The sequence below is a fragment of the Natrix helvetica genome (assembly GCF_964273705.1).
Source record: "Natrix helvetica genome assembly, chromosome: 4".
Lineage (NCBI taxonomy): Eukaryota > Metazoa > Chordata > Lepidosauria > Squamata > Natricidae > Natrix > Natrix helvetica.
Genome location: NC_138550.1, coordinates 2,611,659 through 2,632,899, shown reverse-complemented (window position 1 = coordinate 2,632,899; position 21,241 = coordinate 2,611,659). Strand labels below are relative to the sequence as shown.

General features: G+C 48.6%; 2 protein-coding genes across 5 annotated transcripts in view; one reads left to right on the top strand and one right to left on the bottom strand.

Moving 5' to 3' along the window:
• RELT (RELT TNF receptor) overlaps positions 1–12,632 on the top strand; it is a 483,787-nt gene extending 471,155 nt beyond the window's left edge. For both annotated transcript variants that reach the window (XM_081952887.1, XM_081952888.1), the window contains 7 exons: positions 2,653–2,741; positions 4,914–5,171; positions 6,629–6,709; positions 6,955–7,036; positions 8,599–8,823; positions 9,937–10,114; positions 11,287–12,632. In XM_081952887.1, coding sequence (XP_081809013.1) covers positions 2,653–2,741; positions 4,914–5,171; positions 6,629–6,709; positions 6,955–7,036; positions 8,599–8,823; positions 9,937–10,114; positions 11,287–11,298 — 925 coding nt within the window. In that variant the 3' untranslated portion in view covers positions 11,299–12,632. The remainder of the gene's footprint in view (positions 1–2,652; positions 2,742–4,913; positions 5,172–6,628; positions 6,710–6,954; positions 7,037–8,598; positions 8,824–9,936; positions 10,115–11,286) is intronic.
• The window catches only part of FAM168A (family with sequence similarity 168 member A), a 373,080-nt gene that overhangs the window by 283,092 nt on the left and 68,747 nt on the right, over positions 1–21,241 (bottom strand). For 2 of the 3 annotated variants that reach the window (XM_081952904.1, XM_081952905.1), the window contains exons 7-8: positions 18,012–20,377; positions 14,476–17,628 (exon numbers count right to left, since the gene is read on the bottom strand). The gene's annotated coding sequence lies outside the window, so the exon portion shown is untranslated. Of the gene's footprint in view, positions 1–14,475; positions 17,629–18,011; positions 20,378–21,241 lie in introns of those variants that run through there. The other variant, XM_081952906.1, reaches the window with a different exon arrangement.

Sequence of the window (21,241 nt, the reverse complement as noted above, 5' to 3'; positions counted from 1 at the left end):
TGCCAAAATGGGGGAAAGCCCACTGCCCTGGTTGAGCTGTTATTACAGCTCGATTTACAACAATTCGTTTAGTGACGGTTCAAAGTTACATGATTCACGACTGTTTTTCACACTTTACAACCGTTGCGGCCTCTCCTGTGGTCACATGATCAAAATTCAGCCTTGGCAACTGACTCGTGTTTATGACGGTCGCAAGTGTCTTGGGGTCCCCTTTTGTGACCTCCTGACAATGGGGAAGTTAGATTCGCCTAGCAACAGAATCACTTAACAACTAGGGCCAGAAAGGTTGTTAAATGGAGCAAAATTTACTTAACAACCATCTTGCTCAGCAGCAGAAATTTCGGGCTCCGTTGTGGTCGTAAGTCAAGGACCACCTATATCTTCGACAGTGCTGGCAATTTTGCTACAGGGAAGAGAAGTTATTTCCAGTTTTTGCTGAAAACTTGGCAGTTGGTGAAACCTGGCTTTTATTCAGGTAGTCCTCAACTTATGACCGCAATTGAGTCTAGAAATTGCGGTCATTAAGTTGTGCTGGATGTTAAGCAGAACCTCCTGGGACTGTCCCCAATTTGATGATCATTTGGGGAGGGGGTGGGGGGCTTTGTTAAGTGAATCCATTGTCTGCAGTGGGCATTTTTTCCCTGGGGACCGGAAGTGAATCCCAATTTCCAGCCAGAAACATTGTTAGTTGTGTTAATTGTGTCACGTGGAACAGACATGTGAGAATTGCAGCCTCTCTTTCGGAACTCCAAGGTGCAAAAGGTTCAAATACTTTGCATGAGTCACCCCAAAACTTGGCTGAACTCCACGGGGCCTGCGTAATCCAAATCAGGAGAAGAGAAATCGGAGAGGATCTTAGTCACGATCTCCACGGCTGACTCCAGAGCCAAATCGGGCTGACAGATCAAAATTCCCCCTTGTGAGTTTTGTTTCCTGAACTGATCCAGGTGCCGGACTCACCTGATCCTGACTAAAGACTCTCTGCAATGGAGCTAATCATAATTTTATTTCATCTGCCCTTTTACATCTAAGCCCAGTCCCCAGAAAGGGATAATTTACAATGCGGGTAGTCCTTGATTTACGACCACAGTAGAGGCAAGAAGCGAGGCCATTGTTAAACGGATTGCATCCCATTTTATGACCGAGAGAGAGGGAAAGAGAGAAAGAAAAGGAAAGGAAAGAAGGAAAGCGCGCGAGAGAGAAAGAGAGATATAGAGACAGAGAAAGAGAAAGAAAGCGAGAGAGAGAGGAAGAGGGGAGAAAGAGAGGGAGGGAGCAGAAGGAGAAGGATGTGGGAGGGAGGGAGATTAGATAGATAGATAGATGGTGGATGGATGATATAGATTAGATAGATAGATAGATAGATAGATAGATAGATAGATAGATAGATAGATAGATGATAGATGGATGGATGGATGGATGGATGGATGGATGGATGGATGGATGGATGGATGGATAGATGGATAGATGGATAGATGGATAAATAATAGAGCTTGCTAGTTAGAAAATGATAGATGATAGATAGATAGATAGATAGATAGATAGATAGATAGATAGATAGATAGATAGATAGATAGATAGATATAATAGAGCTTGCTAGTTAGAAAAGAATTGATGGATAGATGGATGGATGGATAGATGGATAGATAGATAGATAGATAGATAATAGAGCTTGCTAGTTAGAAAAGGATAGATAGATGATAGATAGATAGATAGATAGATAGATAGATAGATAGATAGATAGATAGATGATAGCGCCCAGGAGTAGGGCCTTCTCTGTGATGGGCCCAGCCCTCTGGAATGACCTCCCCCCGGATATTAGGATTACCACCGACCTCCGCTCCTTCCGTTCAAAACTCAAGACCCACCTTTTTCAACTAGCAGGCCTGGCTCAACCATAGCTCCATTTTATTCCTCCTGGCAATTTTTAAACTTATAATCTCTATTGGGGTTTTAATTTAACTTATTTTAATATTTATATGTTATTATAATATTGTATTGTGTTTTATATCTCCTCTGTACAATGTGTATAATGTGTAATTTTTATAATATGTGTTTTATTTATTGTACGCCGCCCCGAGTCCCTTTGTGGAGAGGGAGCGGCTAACAAATTTAATAAAATAATAATAAATAAGATAGATAGATAGATAGATGATAGATAGATAGATAGATAGATAGATAGATAGATAGATAGATAGATAGATATAATAGAGCTTGCTAGTTAGAAAAGAATGGATGGATTGATAGATAGATAGATAATAGAGCTTGCTAGTTAGAAAAGGATAGATAGATAGATAGATAGATAGATAGATAGATAGATGATAGATAGATAGATAGATAGATAGATAGATAGATAGATAGATAGACAGACAGACAGACAGTTAATGAGCTTGCGAGAGAAAAGAATGGATAGAAGATAGATAGATAGATGATAGATAGATAGATAGATAGGTAGATAGATAGATAGATGATAGATAATAGAGCTTGCTAGTTAGAAAAGAATGAATAGAAGATAGATAGATAGACAGATAGATAGATGAGGAGGTCATTGAAACATCCTTCTGCTCATCATCCTGATGGACGTTTTGACATTCTCCCCTTTCTTTCCTAGCCCAAGGTTTTTCTTACCTCTCCGCATTCTGCTTCTTGCAGGTACTACAATCCAGGTGGGGAGACGGATCCGAGAAGTAGCTGCCTCCCTTGCCCCTTCTCTGCCCCCCGAGGGGTGCCTGGATGCCAAGGTGAGAGCAAAGCTGGGGAGGGGGCTGCCAGTTCATTCAGGCTGGCTTTCAAGCAAGGTCTTGTTTACTGCCCTGAGCATGCAAAGTCCTGTGGGACACGTTCACTGTTTACCGTCAGAATTAGCCCTCTCAAGCATAGGTAGTCCTCAACTTATGACCACAATTGAGCTCAAAATTCCCCTTGCTAAGCAAAACAGTTGTTAAGTGAGTTTTGCTCCATTTTACAACCCTTCTTGCCACAGTTGTTCAGTGAATCACTGCAACCGTTAAGTTAGTCGCACGGTCGTTAAGCGAACCTGGCTTCCCCGCTGACTTTGCTTGTCAGGAGGTCGCAAAAGGGAAATCACGTGAAACAAGGACGCTGCAACCGTCATAAATGCGAATCAGTTGCCAAGCAGCTGAATTTTGATCACATCACCATGGATGTTGCTGCAACGGTTGTTAAGTGTGAAAAACAGTCACAAGTCACTTTTTTCAATGCCGACGGAACTTCGAGCAGTCACTAAATGAACCGGACCACCTGTATTCAGATTTATTTTAACTCTTCCTTCTCTCCGTCAACTCCTAAAGTTGTCATGGTGAGGAAAGGGGGGAGGGGAGCGCATTCCACGCACACTTTCAGCGAATGTTGGATCTCAGATTACTGCAGCAGGCTTGGGAAGGGTGCACCTCATTGGGGAATGTGATTTATGACACAGACTGAGAGGAGGGAAGGAACGGGAGTAAAGTTCAGCCGTAATTCAAATGAGACTCAGATCTGACTGCAAAAAGGCCTTGCCAAATTTTTCTTTTGAAACTTGGCTCAAGGCTCATGAATCAATTCGTGCATTTTTAGGAAACTTTATCGCCTGGATTTCATCATTGCTTTTTTCCCTATCACTGAATCCAATCTTAATCCTTACTAATCAGTTGCTCAGAGACGGGAGAAAGTTCCCCAGTTTACATAACGGGGCGCACCTCTTCCCAAAACCATTCCTGCCACTGAAGGAGGGAGGAGTCCCAACATTTTAGGTGATAGGCGCAGCGGTGGGTTTCACATTTTGTTACCACCAGTTTGCCGCACGCGTGAACCAGGGGTGGGTTCTGGCAGTTTCTACTGCTGGCTTGCTGATGGATGTGCCGTGTGTGTGCATGCTTGTGTGCTGCGCATGCATGCGCAGGGCAGTAAAAATTGTTCTGCGCATGTGCAGAAGCAAAAAGCAAGAATTGGTTCAGGGGCGTGGCAGGCCACCAAACCACTACCGATTCAGCCGAACCGGTCCGAACTGATAGGAAACCAACAATGGCACGCACCCCTTCCACACATGTGCCCGGCCTCAAAAACATGCCTAAATAGGAGAGCATGGAGCCGGGATGGGTGTTTGGGTCCACCCACAATTTTGCTAGCAGTTCAGCCGATCCGAACCGTCTGAATTCTACCTCTAGATCAGTGACATGCCGAAAACCTCAGCGGGGAGAGAGAAACGGGAATTTCAAGGAAGGAGAGATGTTGCCGCACACGGCGTGAGCATGTTAAGGCAGGGAGCGCATTGAATTGTCCTATCTGGCCTTGTCCCTCCTTGGCTTTCCAGCCGTTGTTTTCGGATGTTGGAATTGCCTCGACTCGTTTTCGTTATTGCAAGATATTACAGAAAGCTGAGATGCTTCCAGAAGCTTTCCCTACAGGCAGTCCTTGACTTACAACCGTCCATTTAGCGACCGTTCAAAGTTACAAAAAGGGACTTGGGATTGTTTTTTTCGCAGTTACGACCTTTGCAACATCCCCGATCAAAATTCAGACGCTTGGCAACTGGTTCATACTTACGACCGTTGCAGTGTCCGGGAGTATATTTTGCAACCTTCCGGCCAGCAAAGTCCATCGGGGAAGTCAGGTTCACTTAGCAACTGGGTTGCCAACTTATCAACTGCAGTGATTCACTTAACAACGGTGGCAAGAAAGGTTGTACAATGGGGCGAAGCTCACTTAGCAAATGTCTCACTGAGCCACAGGCACCTTGGGCTCAATCGTACGTCGAGGACTATCTGTACAGGTAGCGCTCGACTTGCAACGGTCACTAAACGAATGGTTGTAAGTCGAGGACCACCTGTATTCCCTTGCAGCCAAAAGATGATTGTGAGGACCCATCAACAATGAGGTCTTTTCGTTGACCTCTTCCAACCTTTTTCTCGAAGGCTCCAGAAAACGGGCAGTCCGCCTGACCCGAAACGCCGAGGCTTCCCCAAGACACGGTGAGAAATTGGTGCTGAACGGCACCCGGGACGGGAAGCCGGACGAGAGCGCCACGCAGTACGCAGTGCTAGCCATCGTCCCCGTCTTCTGCATTATGGGTTTGCTCGGCATCCTTTTCTGCAACCTGCTGATGAAGAAGGGGTACCGCTGCATGGCCCAGAAGGAGACGGACGAGGAGGCAACCAAATCGGACAGGACCGGTAAGTGCGGGGGGGGGGGATACCCGCTTGTGTGTGAAGCGTGAGCTCTTTTTGGCAACCCTGGCAATGCTGGGTTAGGTCTCTGGCCATCCTTTGGCACTCTGCGCATGCTTTTGAGCAGTGGCATCTCATCGTTGGCTCAGGGTCAACGTGTGAGGGGCTTGGAGGCCCAGCTCCCCTTTTGCAGACCCTCCCAAGGTGGGTCTCCCCATCCTAGACATCTCTAGAAGCATAGAGTCCCAGGGCTGGAAGGGACCTTGGAGGACTTCTCATCCAACCCCCTGCTCAAGGCAGGAGCGGCCACTTTAAGACATGTGGACTTCAACTCCCAGAATTCCTCAGCCAGCCATGCTGGCTGGCTGAGGAATTCTGGGAGTTGAAGTCCACACGTCTTAAAGGGTCCATATTTGGAGACCCTGGAATGGACAATGCCTAATTATCTGAGGTAGAACCGTAGCTGGTTGGGGAATTCTGGGAGTTGAAGTCCCCAGGTCCTAAAGTTGCCAAGATTGGACATTTCCTGGCTTACGCCGTAGACATGAGCCTTTTATTTTTCCCCCTTAGATGCACAACTGCGTTGTCCTCCCTGCTGAATGCCACAGTAGGCACAAACTGCAGGAATCCTTTCACTGAAGTTGCAATCTCACCCAATTTGAAAAATCCACATTTATTTTCCCTCTCCTGCCGCATTGAGCGAGCCGCAAAGAATGACCGCTTCGGTTCATTGCCACTCGGCAAAATTAGTTGTTTTGAAAGCCACAACTTTGAGGATTCAGATGCCAGAGGCTTCTTAGAGCCACAGCTGGACCTGTGGAATTGCAGGCGCATCTCTAGCTTATCTTTCCCTGCCTGACTTCAGCCCAGGTGTCCAGCGATGGGCACCAGGCAAGAAATGGGTGCAGCAACAGCGCCATCTCCTGTCTCTGAAATGCAACACCGATAGTCCTTGTCTTACGATCATTTGTTTAGTGGCCGTTCGACGTTAGAACAGCCCCAAACAAAATGGCCGTTGTGCCTAAGGCAGGACTAGAACTCCCTGTCTCCGAGCGATTGGCTTCAAGTTACCCCCAGCTGGCTTTCATCTCTAAGGCAGTACTAGAACTCACTATCGCCTGGTGATTGGCCCAGAGTCACCCGGGTGGCTCTCATGCCTAAGGCGGAACTAGAAGTCACCCTCTCCTAGTGATTGGCCCAAAGTCATTCAGCCAACGTTGGCGCCTACGGTGGGACTAGAACTCACGGGTGTGTGGCCAAAGGCACTTAGTCAACTTTGATGCCTAAGGCAGAACTAGAATTCCCAGTCTCCTGATGATTGGTCTGAAGTCACCCAGTTGGCTTTCATGCCTAAGACGGGACTAGAACTCACCGTCTCCTGGTTTCTAGCCTGGTGCCTTCACCACTAGACCAAACTGGTTTTCAAAAATTGGGGTTCTTAACTGTGTGTACTTCATTTTTAGGGAACAATTCTGGCCATAAGGCCGAAGACGTCAACGAGGATACCATCGGGGTCCTGGTGCGGCTGATCACGGAGAAGAAAGGTGGGTCTGGAGTTTGTTTGTCACTGCTGTCTTCCATTTTGTGTGTGTGTGTGTGTGTGTGTGCAAATTTCCAATTCATGCCCCCCTGAAGCTGGATGGTTTAAGCTGCCGTTCCAGAAATCAGGGTGTTTGTTTTTGTTTTTGTTTTGCTTTGCGATGCAATGGAGATCCCGTGTCTTTCCTTGCTTTTGTTTCCTTGCCCCCTTTGTTAAAAACCTTCTTTCCCCCACATTTCTTGCCCACAGAAAACGCAGCTGTCCTGGAAGAGATGCTGAAGGAATACCACAGCAAGCAGCTCACCCAGCCCATTTACAAGCCTGTGAACAAGTAGGTCTCCCACTCCCCTTCCCTTCGATCTCAGTCTTTATAGCCTTTCAGCCCCACAATCCCCCCCTCTTTCTCTTTCCCTCCCTCCCTCCCCCCTTTCTTATCTATTCTCTTTCTCTCTCTCCCCCTATCATCTAACTATCCATCAGTCTCTCTCTCCTATCTATCATCTATCTCTATATCTATCTATCAATCCATCCATCTATCTATCCATCCCTCCATATCTATCTCTATCGATCTAATAATCTATCTATCACTCAATCTATATCATCTATCTAATCCACCTATCTCTATCCATCCATCCATCTCTATTTATCTGTCTCTCTCTCTCTGTCTGTCTATATCTATCATCTACCTATCTATCTATCTATCTATCTATCTATCTATCTATCTATCTATCTATCTATCTATCATCTATCTATCTATCTCCATCAATCCATCCATCCATCCATCTCTATTTACCTAACTGTCTCTATCTATCTATCTATCTATCTATCTATCTATCTATCTATCTATCTATCTATCTATCTATCTATCTATCTATCTATCTATCATCTATCTATTATCTATCTATCTATCTATCTATCTATCTATCTATCTATCTATCTATCATCTATCTATCATCTATCTATCTATCTATCTATCTATCTATCTATCTATCTATCTATCTCCATCAATCCAGCCAGCCAGCCAGCCAGCCATCTCTAGTCATCCATCTCTATCATCTCTCATATATCTTATCAATCAATCTATATCATCTATCTATCATCTATCTCTACCTCCATCCATCTCATCTATCTCTATCGTCTATCTGTCTGTCCGTCTGTCTGTCCGTCCATCCATCCTTTTCTAACTACCAAGCTCTATTATATCTGTCTGTCTGTCTGTCTGTCTGTCTGTCTGTCTGTCTGTCTGTCTATCTATCTATCTATCTATCTATCTATCTATCTATCTATCTATCTATCTATCTATCTATCATCTATCTATCTAAAATATATATTTTAAAAATATTATATATACATATATATATGTATGTATGTATGTATGTATGTATGTATGTATGTATGTATACATGTTTGTATATAAATCCATCCATCCACCCATCCATCCATCCTTTTCTGACAATTACATATATATTTGTATGTATGTATGCATGTTTGTATATGTAGCCCATCCGGTGTTTTCCAACCACCCAGAATCTTGATCAGCACAACAACCCTGTGAGGTTGGATGGGAGGCAGTAATCCTGGGGGTTCCCCCGTTTGAAAAACACCCATAGGTCACTTTTCCCAGTGCCGTTGTGACTTAGAAGAGGCACTAAATGAACGGTTGTCGTCCAATCATCCAACAGGGATTTTAACCCCTATTTTCCTAGCTTGGGAAATCCAATTCCTCAGTCGCCTTACCTGAGCCCTCTATCCCATCCTCCTGAGCCCAGGGACTAAGGATGATGGGCTTTGAAATCCAACCCACCTGAGCCAGTCCAGCTCCCGCCAAGACCTAGGAGCGAACTGCCCCTTTCCTCTGTCACCCCAAATGATGGTCGCTTCTGCCCCACCCAGGTTGCACCTCCTGCCACAGATCCCACACATTTGCCGTCATCAGCACCACCTGCACACCGTCCAGGGCCTGGCCATGCGCTCCGGCCCCACTTGCACCCGCTGCAGCCAGAAGAAGTGGCCGGACGTGCTAAGGGCCACGGAAACTGTCTCCACAAGTGTCCTGCCCGGCAGCCATGCCCCGAAACCACCCCGGCCGGGGGAGATCACCATCCTCTCCGTGGGCAGGTAAGGCCCAAAGTACCCATTTTGAACGACTTGCCAGGCCAGGGTGAGATTCAGCCTCTTCTGTGCCGCTTGTTTAAAAAAAACCAAGTTTCTAGTCCTTAAGAGGTATAAGATAGAAATATACAGTTTAAAAGGTGATACAAGTGGAATTATTATAGGGAAGTAAAAAGTGGAAGAAGAAATTTATTTCTATGTAAATATGAAACCTGGACCGCTGGAATTTCACCCCGAAAAATCCATCAGCGAAGAAAAAAACAAGGGCAACAACGAAGAGGAGGGAAAAGAAGAAAAGGGAAAGGAGAGGAAGTAAGGGAGGGGTGGTGAGAATAGGAGGGAGGGGAAGAAGGAGAAGAAGAGAGGAGGAGTGGGGGAGAGGGAGGGGAAGAAGAAAAGAGGAAGGAGAGGAGGGAAAGAAGAAGGCAGAGAAGGGAGGTTGGGAAGAGGGAAGGAGTAGGGGTTGTTGCAAAATAAGGTGGATGTATGGGGTGGAAAGAAAGTGACCCACATTAGGCTTTTTATATTTTTAAACATATTGTGATAAATTCTAGAAATGTCGGGGTTCCAAATAGCATCCAAAAGTAAATCAGAGTCCAAGGCAAAGGATTCCTCAAAGCTCCAATTTATTAAGAGAGTCGTGTTGGCACATCTGGGAAAACTCGAATCTGAAAGCTTCCCGGTTTTCCCCACCCAGTTGAAAATTCAAAATCTTTCCCCCACACCAGGGGTGTCCAAACTTGGGAACTTTAAGACTTGTGGACTTCAACTCCCAGAATTCCCCAGCCAGCTCTGCCCCACACCCACCAGTCCATCCTATGGTCCAATCTCCCACTGCCACGCTGGCAGCTTCCACCCATCCAGTTCCGGTCAGGTGCAGAGACAAGGGATGACCTTGGCTTTCTAGAAAGAATGTTGTTATGGCTGCATATCATCTAACTCCATACAATCCCCCGCACGATCCCCCCCTCCACTTTTTAAAGCATTTTTTTCCTGCCTCTTCGGCCAAACTGTCAAGAAAAAAAATGCTTTTAAAAGTGGGGGGAAAAAGCTTCCGCCGATATTCTCCTCTGTCCAGGTTGCAACTCCACGGTGCCTTTGCTATTTTTTTCCTCCCAGGTTCCGCGTGGCCCGTATCCCCGAGCAGAGACCCAACCCCACGGAGCTGAAAATCATCTCCGAAGGGGTGGAGGAGCCCAGCGAGGCCCCTTACGCCTCCCTCGCCCCAGAGCAAAAAGCGCTGGTTAGCAACGGAGGGAGACTGAAACGGCCCTCGGTGGCAGAGGGTCAGCAAGAGGTGAGTGGGGGGGTCTCTCTTTTAATGGAATCTCAAGGAGAGGGTGAAAGACCCCTGGGGGTCAGGAAGCCAGCCGATCTTGGGTTTGTCTTCCCAACATGCCATCCAGGAGTTCCAGGACTGATAAAATATCAATCAAAGGGAATATTTCTAGGTCAGGGAGGAGGACTGTGAGGTCTTGATTGCTCTGAGCTCTGTGGCTTTGCAGACGTTTCATGGCCCAACTAGGGAACACCATCAGCGCTAGAAGGGAGGGGGGGGTTTAAGGGAGGAGGGGAAAGAGAGAGAGAACGAGGGTTCTTAATGTTCTTTGATCTTGGTGGTTTTCTGGAGAGATATTCCATTACCCAGCTAAGTAACTTCATCAGTGCTAGGGGTGGATGATGGAGGAGGAGGAGGAGGAGGATTGTGGGAGTCCTTGGTGCTCTCTGAGCTTGGAGGTTTTTTGCAGATGTTTCATGACCCAACTAGGGAACATTATCAGGGCTAGAAGGGAGGAGGAATGTGGAGTCCTTGGTGCTCTCTGAGCTTCGTTGTTTGCTTTCAGACATTTCATGCCCCAACTAAGGTACATCATCAGTGCTAGAAGGGGGTGGAGTGTATAAAGAGGAGGAGAAGGAGGAGGACTGTGGGGTCCTTGGTATTCTGTGAGCTTTGCTGATTTCCTGCAGACATTTCTTTACCCAGATAGATAACATCATCAGCAATAGAAGGGAGTGGGATTTGCTGAGGAGGACTGTGGGGTCCTTGGTGCTCTCTGAGCCTGGTGGTTTTCTTGCAGATGTTTCATGACCCAACTAGGGAACACCATCAGTGCTAGAAGTGTGGAGGAGGAGGACTGTGGGGTCCTTGGGGCACCTCTGAGCTTAATTGGGATTTTTTCAGATGTTTCATGGCCCACCTAGGGTACATCATCAGTGCTAGTAGGGAGTGGAGTGTATAGAAAGGAGGAGGAAGAGGAGGAGGACTGTGTGGTCCTGGATGCTCTCTGAGCTGGGTGGTTTTCTTGCAGACGTTTCATGACCCAACTAGGGAACACCATCAGTGCTAATAAGGGAGAGGGGTTGGCTCTCTATTTATAGATGGCTCGTAGAGAGTAAACCCTACTCGCTTCTTATCCGGACGATGGCCATTTAATTCCCCCTCTTCTCTCCCCCCCCCTCTCCTCGCAGGTTATCATTTGACTGTCCCCTGCGGCCGAGAAGATGGGAGCAACGCAACCTTTGTGGACGCTGCGTGTCCGAAGCGCCTTCCCGGCTGCTGCGCATGTGTTGGGCATTGGCGAAAGTGACGGCCGGCCGGCTTTTCTCCCTGCTCCTTGGACCCCGCCTGGGTCGGACTCTGCTGGGGGGGGGCAACTCCACCCTCCTGGCTTGCAAAAAGACTTCAAAGGACCAAAGATGATGGCCAGGGGAGCCCCCTTCCTTCCGTTTTCCTTTTGCACGGCTCAGAGGCAGCTCTGCGACACGCCAGCCAGGCCGGGTAGGACGAGAAAGGAAAAAAAGACTCTTTTATTATTTAGTGGAGCTGGGGAGCCTCCGTCAAGTTGAGCTGGCCGTGTGGACTCGTCCGTGCCGTTTTCTGGGCAACCCAACGGAAGTCGATCCCCGCTGCATTTTTATTTATTTTTTTGGGGGGGGAGAAATTTCCTTAGTCTTCTCAGTTTAGCCACACGCACCCCCTGGGATTTCCTGGTGGTGTTCCATCCAGCCGCTACTAAACAGTTCTGGAATTGTGGAGTGTCTGAACTCAGCTGTGCTGAGGATGGTGTGTGAGACTGATGGGTGGTGTGTCAGTATGGTTGCCAGTGTGATATACACAGCTTCCTTCAGTTGAAGGAAGAGGCAAGACACCTTTGAGAGTGAGTGTGTGTGTGTGTGTGTGAGAGAGAGAGAGAGAGAGAAAGAAATATATTGCAGGTAGTCCTCGACTTACAACAATTCATTTAGTGACCGTTCAAAGTTACAACGGGATTGAAAAAGCCATTTATGACCATTTTTCACACTTGCGACTGCTGCAACATCCCCCTGGTCAAGTGATCAAAATTGGCAACTGACTCGTATTTATGACGGTTGCAGTGTCCCGAGGGTCACATTTTTGAGACCTTCTGATGAGCGAAGTCAGTGGGGGAAGCCGGCTTCACTTAACAACCGTGTTACTAACTGCAACGATTCACTTAACAGCCACGGCAAAACAGTTGTAAAATTCAGTGCGACTCCCTTAACAACCAACTTCCTTAGCAATTGGAATTCTGTTCCCAATTGTGGGTCGTAAGTCGAGGACTAGCTCACCGTTTCACTCCCAAGAGTCAATCACATATATTTTTTTCGGTTCGTCATTTTTTTCTATATATTATTTATGTGGGCAAAGCGAGGTGGGAGCGCCTGGTCTGCCCCACACGAGGGCCCCTCCGTGGGTTTTGTCCCTGGGTTTATTTATTGCCAACTCTTCATGGTGTTACATTAAAAAAAAAGGATGTTAAAGAGAAGATTCATTTCTATATGTTGTTAAATAAAAACCAGAAAATCCATCAATGGTTGTTGGTTGCCCCTCCTTCGCCCAGGTGGGGCTAGGTGCTCTCTCTAATGCAACTCCAACCTTGGCAACTTTAAGCCTGGAAGACTTCAACTAGCTTTGCTAGAGGACTTCGACTCCCAGAATTCCCCCTGGCAGCTTTGCTAGAGGACTTCGACTCCCAGAATTCCCCCAGGCAGCTTTGCTGGAGGACTTACTTCAACTCCCAGAATTCCCCCTGGCAGCTTTGCTGGAGGACTTACTTCAACTCCCAGAATTCCCCCTGGCAGCTTTGCTGGACGACTTTGAATCCCAGAATGAATGGCTTAACCAAGTCCTTGCTGTGAGCACAGAGGCTCAACCAGGTCAAAGTCCTGATTTCTGGGTTCACATCAGTGGTGAAATTCAAGTTTTTTACTACCGGTTCTGTGGGTGTGGCAGGGGAAGGATACTGCAAAATCCCCATTCCCTCCCCACTCCTGGGGGAAGGATATTGCGAGGTGGCATTTGCCGGTTCTCCAAACTACTCAAAATTTCCTCTCCCGGTTCTCCACAACCTGTCAGAACCTGCAGGATTTCACCCCTGGTTCACATGACACAAAAGCTGCCTGGGTGACTTTGGGCCAATTACCAGGAGACGGTGAGTTCTAGTCCCGCCTTAGGCATGAAAGCCATCTGGGTGACTTTGGGCCAATCACCAGGAGACGGTGAGTTCTAGTCCCGCCTTAGGCATGAAAGCCGGCTGGGTGACTTTGGGCCAATCACCAGGAGACGGTGAGTTCTAGTCCCGCCTTAGGCATGAAAGCTGGCTGGGTGACTTTGGGCCAATCACCAGGAGACGGTGAGTTCTAGTCCCGCCTTAGGCATGAAAGCCATCTGGGTGACTTTGGGCCAATCACCAGGAGACGGTGAGTTCTAGTCCCGCCTTAGGCATGAAAGCCGGCTGGGTGACTTTGGGCCAATCACCAGGAGACGGTGAGTTCTAGTCCCGCCTTAGGCATGAAAGCCGGCTGGGTGACTTTGGGCCAATCACCAGGAGACGGTGAGTTCTAGTCCCGCCTTAGGCATGAAAGCTGGCTGGGTGACTTTGGGCCAATCACCAGGAGATGGTGAGTTCTAGTCCCGCCTTAGGCCCATTTCACACATGAGGCAATGGGAGACACTGCTTCAGGGAATGTTTTAGTCTTTAAAATGCCAAGTAGCCACAGTGGAAAGGCTTCACCCTCTTGTATTTCCACCCCTACTTATAGGATAAAATACATTACACAACAGAGGGAAAGAAAAGCCCAGGAAAATCAGGGGAAGTGATTGGGCTGCCAATGCACTGCTGCAAAGGACCCAGCAGAGGGCGCCCTCGCACAAGACAATTCCAGGGCTGAGCATAGAGAAGGAAGGGGGGGGGGAGAGCGAGATTGCACTACAGTCATCTCGTTTAGTGACTGTTCCAAGTTAAGCCGGCACTGGAAAATGTGACTTATGACCATTTTTCCCATAGTTGCGGCATCAGCCATGGTCGTGTTATTAAAATTCAGACCTTGCCAATTGACTCGCATTTATGACGGTCACTGTATCCCAGGAGTCACGTGATCCCCTTTTGCGACCGTTTAAAAGGGGGAAGCCAGACTCATTTAACAACAATGTTGCTAAATAAAACAGATTTGCTTAACAAATGGTGGCAAGGTGGCAAACACAGGACCAAACTCCCCTTCCCTGTCTTGCTCAGCGACGGAAATCTGGGGCGGTTGTAGATTGAGGACTCCCCGTACACCGAAAGTAAGTAAAAAAAAAAAAAGTCCGTTCCCTTTAAAAGCAGGCGCTGCAATCAAGAGACAAGATCTTGGGTTGGTTGTTTTTTTTTCCTTCTTTCTTTTTTGGAAATGGTTTATTATTCGTTATTGAATGTTCTACATCTTACAGTAAATATCGTACAGTTACAAACTCTTGGCTTAAATCTGTCGGGGAAGACCCCTCCTCGGTCTTCCCGACGTAATCATGGATCGTATGAATTTACACGTCGTATTCACAAGTTCCGACAGGTTCTTTTACACCCACCAGTTTCCCACGTTCCCCCCTCCCCTCAATTCCACCGGGTTTCAATCCTTAAAAGTCGAAAGAATGGAAGACTCTTCTACGTTTCCAGTAAAAATGCCCTAAAAGCCATTTAACGGAATTAATTCCCTCTCAAGAGCCGGCTGCCTGTGTGCCCTGCAAAATTACTTTATGCCAGAAACTCCAAATGCAAGCAGTCCTCGGTTTACGACCTTTCATTTAGTGACCGTTTAAAAGCACTGAAAACACTGACTTATGAATCATTCTCACGCTTTACGTTGTGGTGGTGGTGACGAGATCAAAATTCGCACACATGGCAACGGACTCCTATTTATGACAGTTGCAGCGTCCGTGTGTGTGTGTGTGTGTGTATGTGTGTGTGTGACGTGATCTCCTTTTGCGACCTCCTGACAAGCAAGCAGGGAAGCAGGGTTCGCTTAACAGCCACGTTAACTGCAGTCGTTCACTTAACAACTGTGGCAAGAAAGGGTTGTAAATTAGGGGCAATGTTCATTCCACAGGTGTTTCGCTTAGCAACGGAAATGTCAGTGGTCGTAAGGCGAGGACTACCGGGATGAATTCAGTGCATCTGTTACACAAGGGCTGACCTGCTCCTCCAGGTGCAGCGATTGACTTAAAAAACTTAACAAACGTGGCAAGGAAAGTGCACAAATTCCTCACTTAGTGACATAAATTTGGGGCTCGATGGTGGGCGTAGGTTGAGGACTACCTGCATAGTGATTTTGGGGTGGGGGTGGGGAGCGAAGGTCATTTCCTAATTCACGGGGATGGGGTGCAGGTGGGAGGCAACCCTGAAATCTGGACCAGTAAAGATGTTTCATTATCAACTGCCAATGCAACTTAACCATTCGCTTACTGACTGCTCCAAGTTACGACGGCACTTTAAAAATGGGACTTCCAACCAGCCCCCCACACTGGTGACAACTGCAGCATCCCTACGGCCCAATAACCAAGATTCATATTTACGACGGTTGCAGAGTCCCGGGGTTAAGTGATTGCTATTTGTGACCTTCCGGGAAAAAAGGTTGATGGGGGCGGGAGCCGGATTTGCTTAACGGCCACGTGATCCACTTAACGACAGCAATGATTCGCCCGACCGCCGTGACCAAAAGGCGAGAAATCTGGTGCAACTCACTTAACAGCAACCAGGCTTAACTGTGGTCGTAACTCGAGGACTACCAGTAGAATTCCAGATTTTGTTCCTGTAGACAAGTCTGTGGCCCTCAGGATTCTTGGCGGGGTCATTTGGGAGAGGGGGCTTCCAATGCTTCCCAGCTCTCTTGGCCAATTTCCTCCCCCTCCCCACCCTATTTAAGATTATACACTTTGTACAGCTATATACACCTGGAAGTCCGAAGGTGAGAAGGGGGCTGCCCAGAGCCTCCTAGCAAGGACCGCTGGGCTGGACGTCCCCTAGAATTGCACCAGCGAAAACGGCCACCCTAACTCCAGAACAAAAGAGCAGGCAGGGACCTCAGAGGTCTTCTAGTCCAACCCTCCTGCTCAAGCAGGAGATCCTATACCACTCCAGACAGGTGGCTGCCCAGCCTCTTCTTAAAGGCCTCCAAGGATGGAGCACCCACAACCTCTGGTGGCAAGCTGTTCCACTGGTTAATTGTCCTCCCTGATAGGAAGCTTCTCCTTCGTTCCAGGTTGCTTCTCTCCTTGATTAATTTCCATCTGTCACTTCTTGTCCTGCCTTCGGGTGCTTTGGAGAATAGCTTGACTCCCTCTTCTTTGGGGCAGCCCCTGAGATATCGGAAGACTGCTATCATGTCACACCTGGTCCTCCTTTTCATTAAACGAGACATGCCCAAAAACAGAATACCAGAGTTGGAAGGGACCTCGGAGATCATCTAGTCCAATCTCCTGCTCAAGCAGGAAACCCTACACCATTCTAGATAAATGGCTGCCCAGCCTCTTCTTAAAAGCCTCCAATGTTAGAGCATCCACAACTTCTTGAGGCAAGCAGTTCCACTGTTTAATTGTTCTTACTGTCAGGAAATTTCTCCTTAATTCCAGTTTGCTTCTCTCCTTGATTAGTTTCCACCCATTGCTTCTTCTCCTGTCCTCAGGTGCTTTGGAGAATAGCTTGATTCCCTCTTCTTTGGAGCAGCCCCTGAGATATTGGAGGATGCTATCATGTCTCCCCTAGTCCTTCTCTTCATTAAACCAGACATCCTCAGTTCCTGCAACCGTTCTTCATATGTTTTAGTCTCCAGTCCCCTAATCCTCTTTGTTGCTCTTCTCTGCACTCTTTCTAGAGTCTCCACATCTTTTCTACATCGTAGCGACCAAAACTGGATGCAGGATTCCAAGTGTGGCCTTACCAAGGCCTTATAAAGCGGTATTAACCCTTCACGTGATCTTGATTCTCTCCCTCTGTTGATGCAGCCTAGAACTGTGTTGGCTTTTTTGGCAGCTGCTGCACACGGCTGGCTCCTATTTCAATGATTGTCCACTCGGACTTTGAAGACCCCTCTTGCAGTTAGCTCCTTAGTGAGGACTGGTTGGCTGGACGTCCTGCCAAGCTGTTTCCCTGGAGTTACACCAGGGAGAAGGGGGGACTGCCGCAGCATCTTCATTTGGGTTTTCTCTCTGTGGGTCATCCCAAACGAAGCCGGCTCCAGAGTCCCCTTGGTAGCTTAGTGGCGTTTCCCTGCTTTCGGGGGAGCCATTTTTGCGCCCTCTATTGATGGTGGGGGGTGCCCCACTCTCCACTCGCCGGAAGGTGGGAGGACAGACCACCCGAAATCTGTGGGGGTTCCACGTTTGGCCAAGCAGCCGTGGGCCCGTGGCAGGAGAGGCACCTGCAGCTCCTCGAATCCTTCCATCTCTTGAGAGATCTTTTAAGAAGAGACTGGACAGCCGTTGGTCTGCTTGAGCAGGGGGTTGGACTACATGACCTCCGAGGGTCCCTTCCGACTCGGCTGTTCTTGTTATACCATTCCTTGCTATTCCTATGGGCCCCAGCGGGGTTCTACAACCCACGTTAGAAGGGAGAAGAACTGTAGGGCTGAAAGGGGGGTCTTGGAGGTCGCCTAGTCCAGGGGTCAGGTCTGGAGCGCATGTGGCTCTTTCAGCCCTCTTGCTGCAGCTCCCTGTCGCTCAAAAACATGCGTCACAACCGCCAATGTGCGACGCCCACTGGCGCGTGATTTATTGAGGTTAAACAACCGTGGTTCAATCCAAGAAAAGAAAATGTTCAGAAGAAAACAGAACATTTAATTCAACTAATGTGTGAGAGGCACGGGAAGGTTTTTGTGGCTCAGACAAATTGAAAATGAGGGCATGCCTACGTAAGCCCACCCACCCACCCTTGCTCCCTGGGCCCTAATTCTGCCCACCCACAGCAGACGCTAGAAAAACAACTTCTGGATTCAATCATCTCCCAACCATTTATATTTTTCAACTTTGGCCACTCGAAGATGGGTGGACCTCAACTCCCAGAATTCCCAAGGGGAATTCTGGGAGTTGAGGTCCACCCATCTTCGAGTGGCCAAGGTTGAAGCCTTCATCCCTACCTCCAACAACATTTAGGGCTTCCTTACTGGAAGTCCCAACTCTATCCAGAACATCTCAACCTATCTCAGCCGTTGAGTAACTCTTGGAAGCTTCTGGACGCAGAGATGGAACTGACCACAAGCTGACTCGCCCAACTTGCTAAAGAGGTCCTGGCCACTGCAGAGGTCCTACTCCTCTGGGCACGGTGGACGCGAGGCAGATCGGACATCAACCTCAACGTCAAAGAGGGGGATACTTCAGGAGGCTTGGAGGACACCACCATCACGGTCAGGGCCCTGGCTGGAGATCATCTTTCTTGACAAGCTGGATGGTTTGGAAGATCTCAAGGGTGGACCGTGGGGTTCTCTTTGCCAGGATGAATCTCGCCTTTGCCTTCTGTTCTTCTGCTTGGTTGGTTGGAGGAAACTCATTTCTCCTGGACTTCCCTTGGTCCCAACTGCTTCCCTTCCTTTAGGGGAGAAACAACTCGATTCTACCTTCCAATTGCCCTAATGGGGGAGGGGGGTCTATTAACATCTCTGTACCCCACTCCCAAGTGGGTTCCAGGCAACCTTCTTTTCGGTGCCTCCACACACATCAACCAAGTTCTCGGCAACTTTTGGCCACCACCCAACGTCTGGAGATGTTGATGTTGACTTGGAATGATGGGTCAAGAAGGATGGAGAACCCAGCCTACCACCCAACAAGACCAGAGAGGTCATTTTTTGGGGGGGGGGGGGGCCTTCCCAGACAAAAATCACTGGGGAGGACTTCGACTGAGGAAATCCTGAAGGATCCCCGTTGATCCAACCGGAATGGATTGGATGGAGACTGGACTGCCAAAGGTCAGAAACGATGTAGGGTCTCCTGCTTGGGCGAGGGGAGGGGGTTGGACTAGATGACCTACAAGGTCCCTTCCGACTCTGTTAATCTCTAACCCATAATCGGATGGGCGGAGATGGAAGTCGGCTTGTCCAAACAAGCCATCATAGATTCTCCTCCCTCTTCTTGTCCTCCGTGCTAAATTTCTTCCAAGCTAACATGGGGGATTTTGAGTCACCTGCTTCACCTCATTATTACTGGTAGTCCTCGACTTACAACGGTCCATTTAGTGACCGTTTGAAGCGACCATGGTGCTGGGGAAAAAACTTAGGACTGGTTTTCACACTTAACGACCGTTAAGGGATCCCAGTGGTCACACGATCAAAACTCAAGACGCTGGGGAAACTGACTTGCATTTATGACGGTTGCAGTCTCGGGGGGGGGGGTGTTCACGTGATCCCCTTTTGCAGCCTTCCGATGGGGGGGGGGAGCCGGATTCGCTTAACAACAGTGTGACTGACTTAACAAACGCAGGGATTGGCTGAACGACGGAGGCAAGGAAGGTCATCAAACCGGGGCAAAATGGACTGAATAAAACGTCTCACTCGGCCAACAGATATTTGGGGCTCCCTGGTGGTCGTAAGTCGAGGACTACCTGCATCGCCTCCAGAAGGTCGGTTTTGGGATGGGGGCGGGGGCAAAGGTCTCTTCTCCCCAAAATGACAGCCAGAACCAGAGTGACAAAACTCCGCCTTTTTTTTTTTAAAGAGGTAGGGTCTCAATCAGAGTCCTGGCTGCCATTTTGGCTTTTTGGACTATCCACCACCCACCCACCCACCCAAGGACACCCTTATATCAGCCTATGACTCATGGGAAGGCTACCCCCCTCTTTATTGTGGAAAGGGGGAGGCGGGTTTCATGATGGAAACACAATGGGGAGGGGGGTCTTCCCGGAGGAAGGGTGGGTGGGAGAGAGAGAGAGACCCGGGCTGTTCTCGATCCCTCCAGAACCCTAAAGGGGGGAATGGTCCCGTTCCCACCCACCCCTGCCTGGATTGTGAACGGATAGATGGCCTCAGGAGGTCCCGGCGAGGCTCAATGGAGGGAAATGGGAGACCAAGGGGGCGGAAAGCAACAATAAGGTCCCAATGGGGCTTGGGGGGTCTGGAGGAATGGGGAAAGGGGGGGGGAGCGTGGCTTTGGCCCCGGGAGTCAAAAATGAAACGCAAAATTAAAATCTCAAAGGACGCTAAGGGGAGCCTTGAGGTGGGGGTCTCGCTGGCAACGCCCGAGGGGGGCTGTGGGGCAGCTGCTCCATCACGCCTGGTTGCATCCGATGACTTGACTCCAGATCTGTCAGGGGGGGGGGGGGGGAGAGAAAGGAACAGAGTTTGAGACATGGGTTCGAGTTTCCTTCTCCCGCCTGAGCGGCTTCTCATCTTCCAACCGGTGAGTAAGAGCCACAAGAGAGAAATGGAAAGAAATGTTCAGCATTCAGTCATTTTCCAAGGTCCTGAAATGGTCTATTAGCCTTAAACATTACTCCAACCTCCTTCCTTCTCTCCCTCCTCTTTTCCCTTTCTACTCCTTCCTTTCTTCCTCCCTCCCTCTCTTCTCCGCTCCCCATTCCTTCCTTCCTCTCTGCCTTCCTCCTTTCTTTCCTTCCTCCCTCTCTTATCTCTCCTTCCTCACCTCTCCTCCTTACCCCTCCCTCTCTCCCCTCCCTCCCTCCTTCCTTCCACTCTCCCTCCCTCTCTCCCCGCTCCTTCCTTTCTTTCTTTCCGTCCTTCCACTCTCTCCCCCTCCCTTCCCTCTCTACTCCCTCTCCTCTCCCTCCTCCTTTCTTTACTCCCTCCCTCCACCGTCTCCCCTCCCCTTCCTTCCTTCCTCCCTCTCCTTCTCTCCCTCCTCACCCCTCCCTCCCTCCCTCTCTCCCCTCTCCTTCCTTCCTTCCTTTCCTTCCCTCCTCTCCTTCTCAACTTTTCTCCCCCTTCCTTCCTTCCTTCCTTCCTTCCTTCCTTCCTTCCTTCCTTCCTTCCTTCCCTCCTCCTTTGCCATCCTAAACAGTTCTAGGCTTGGACTACTGCCCACGGACTCTCAATCTCTCCTCTTTGGAGGCCCAATGAGTTGGGAGCCCACACGCTCCTTCTCTCCTACGGATCTTGCAAATCGTTGGCCAGACAGACAGAAAAGCCCAAATCCAATTTCACCGGGAAA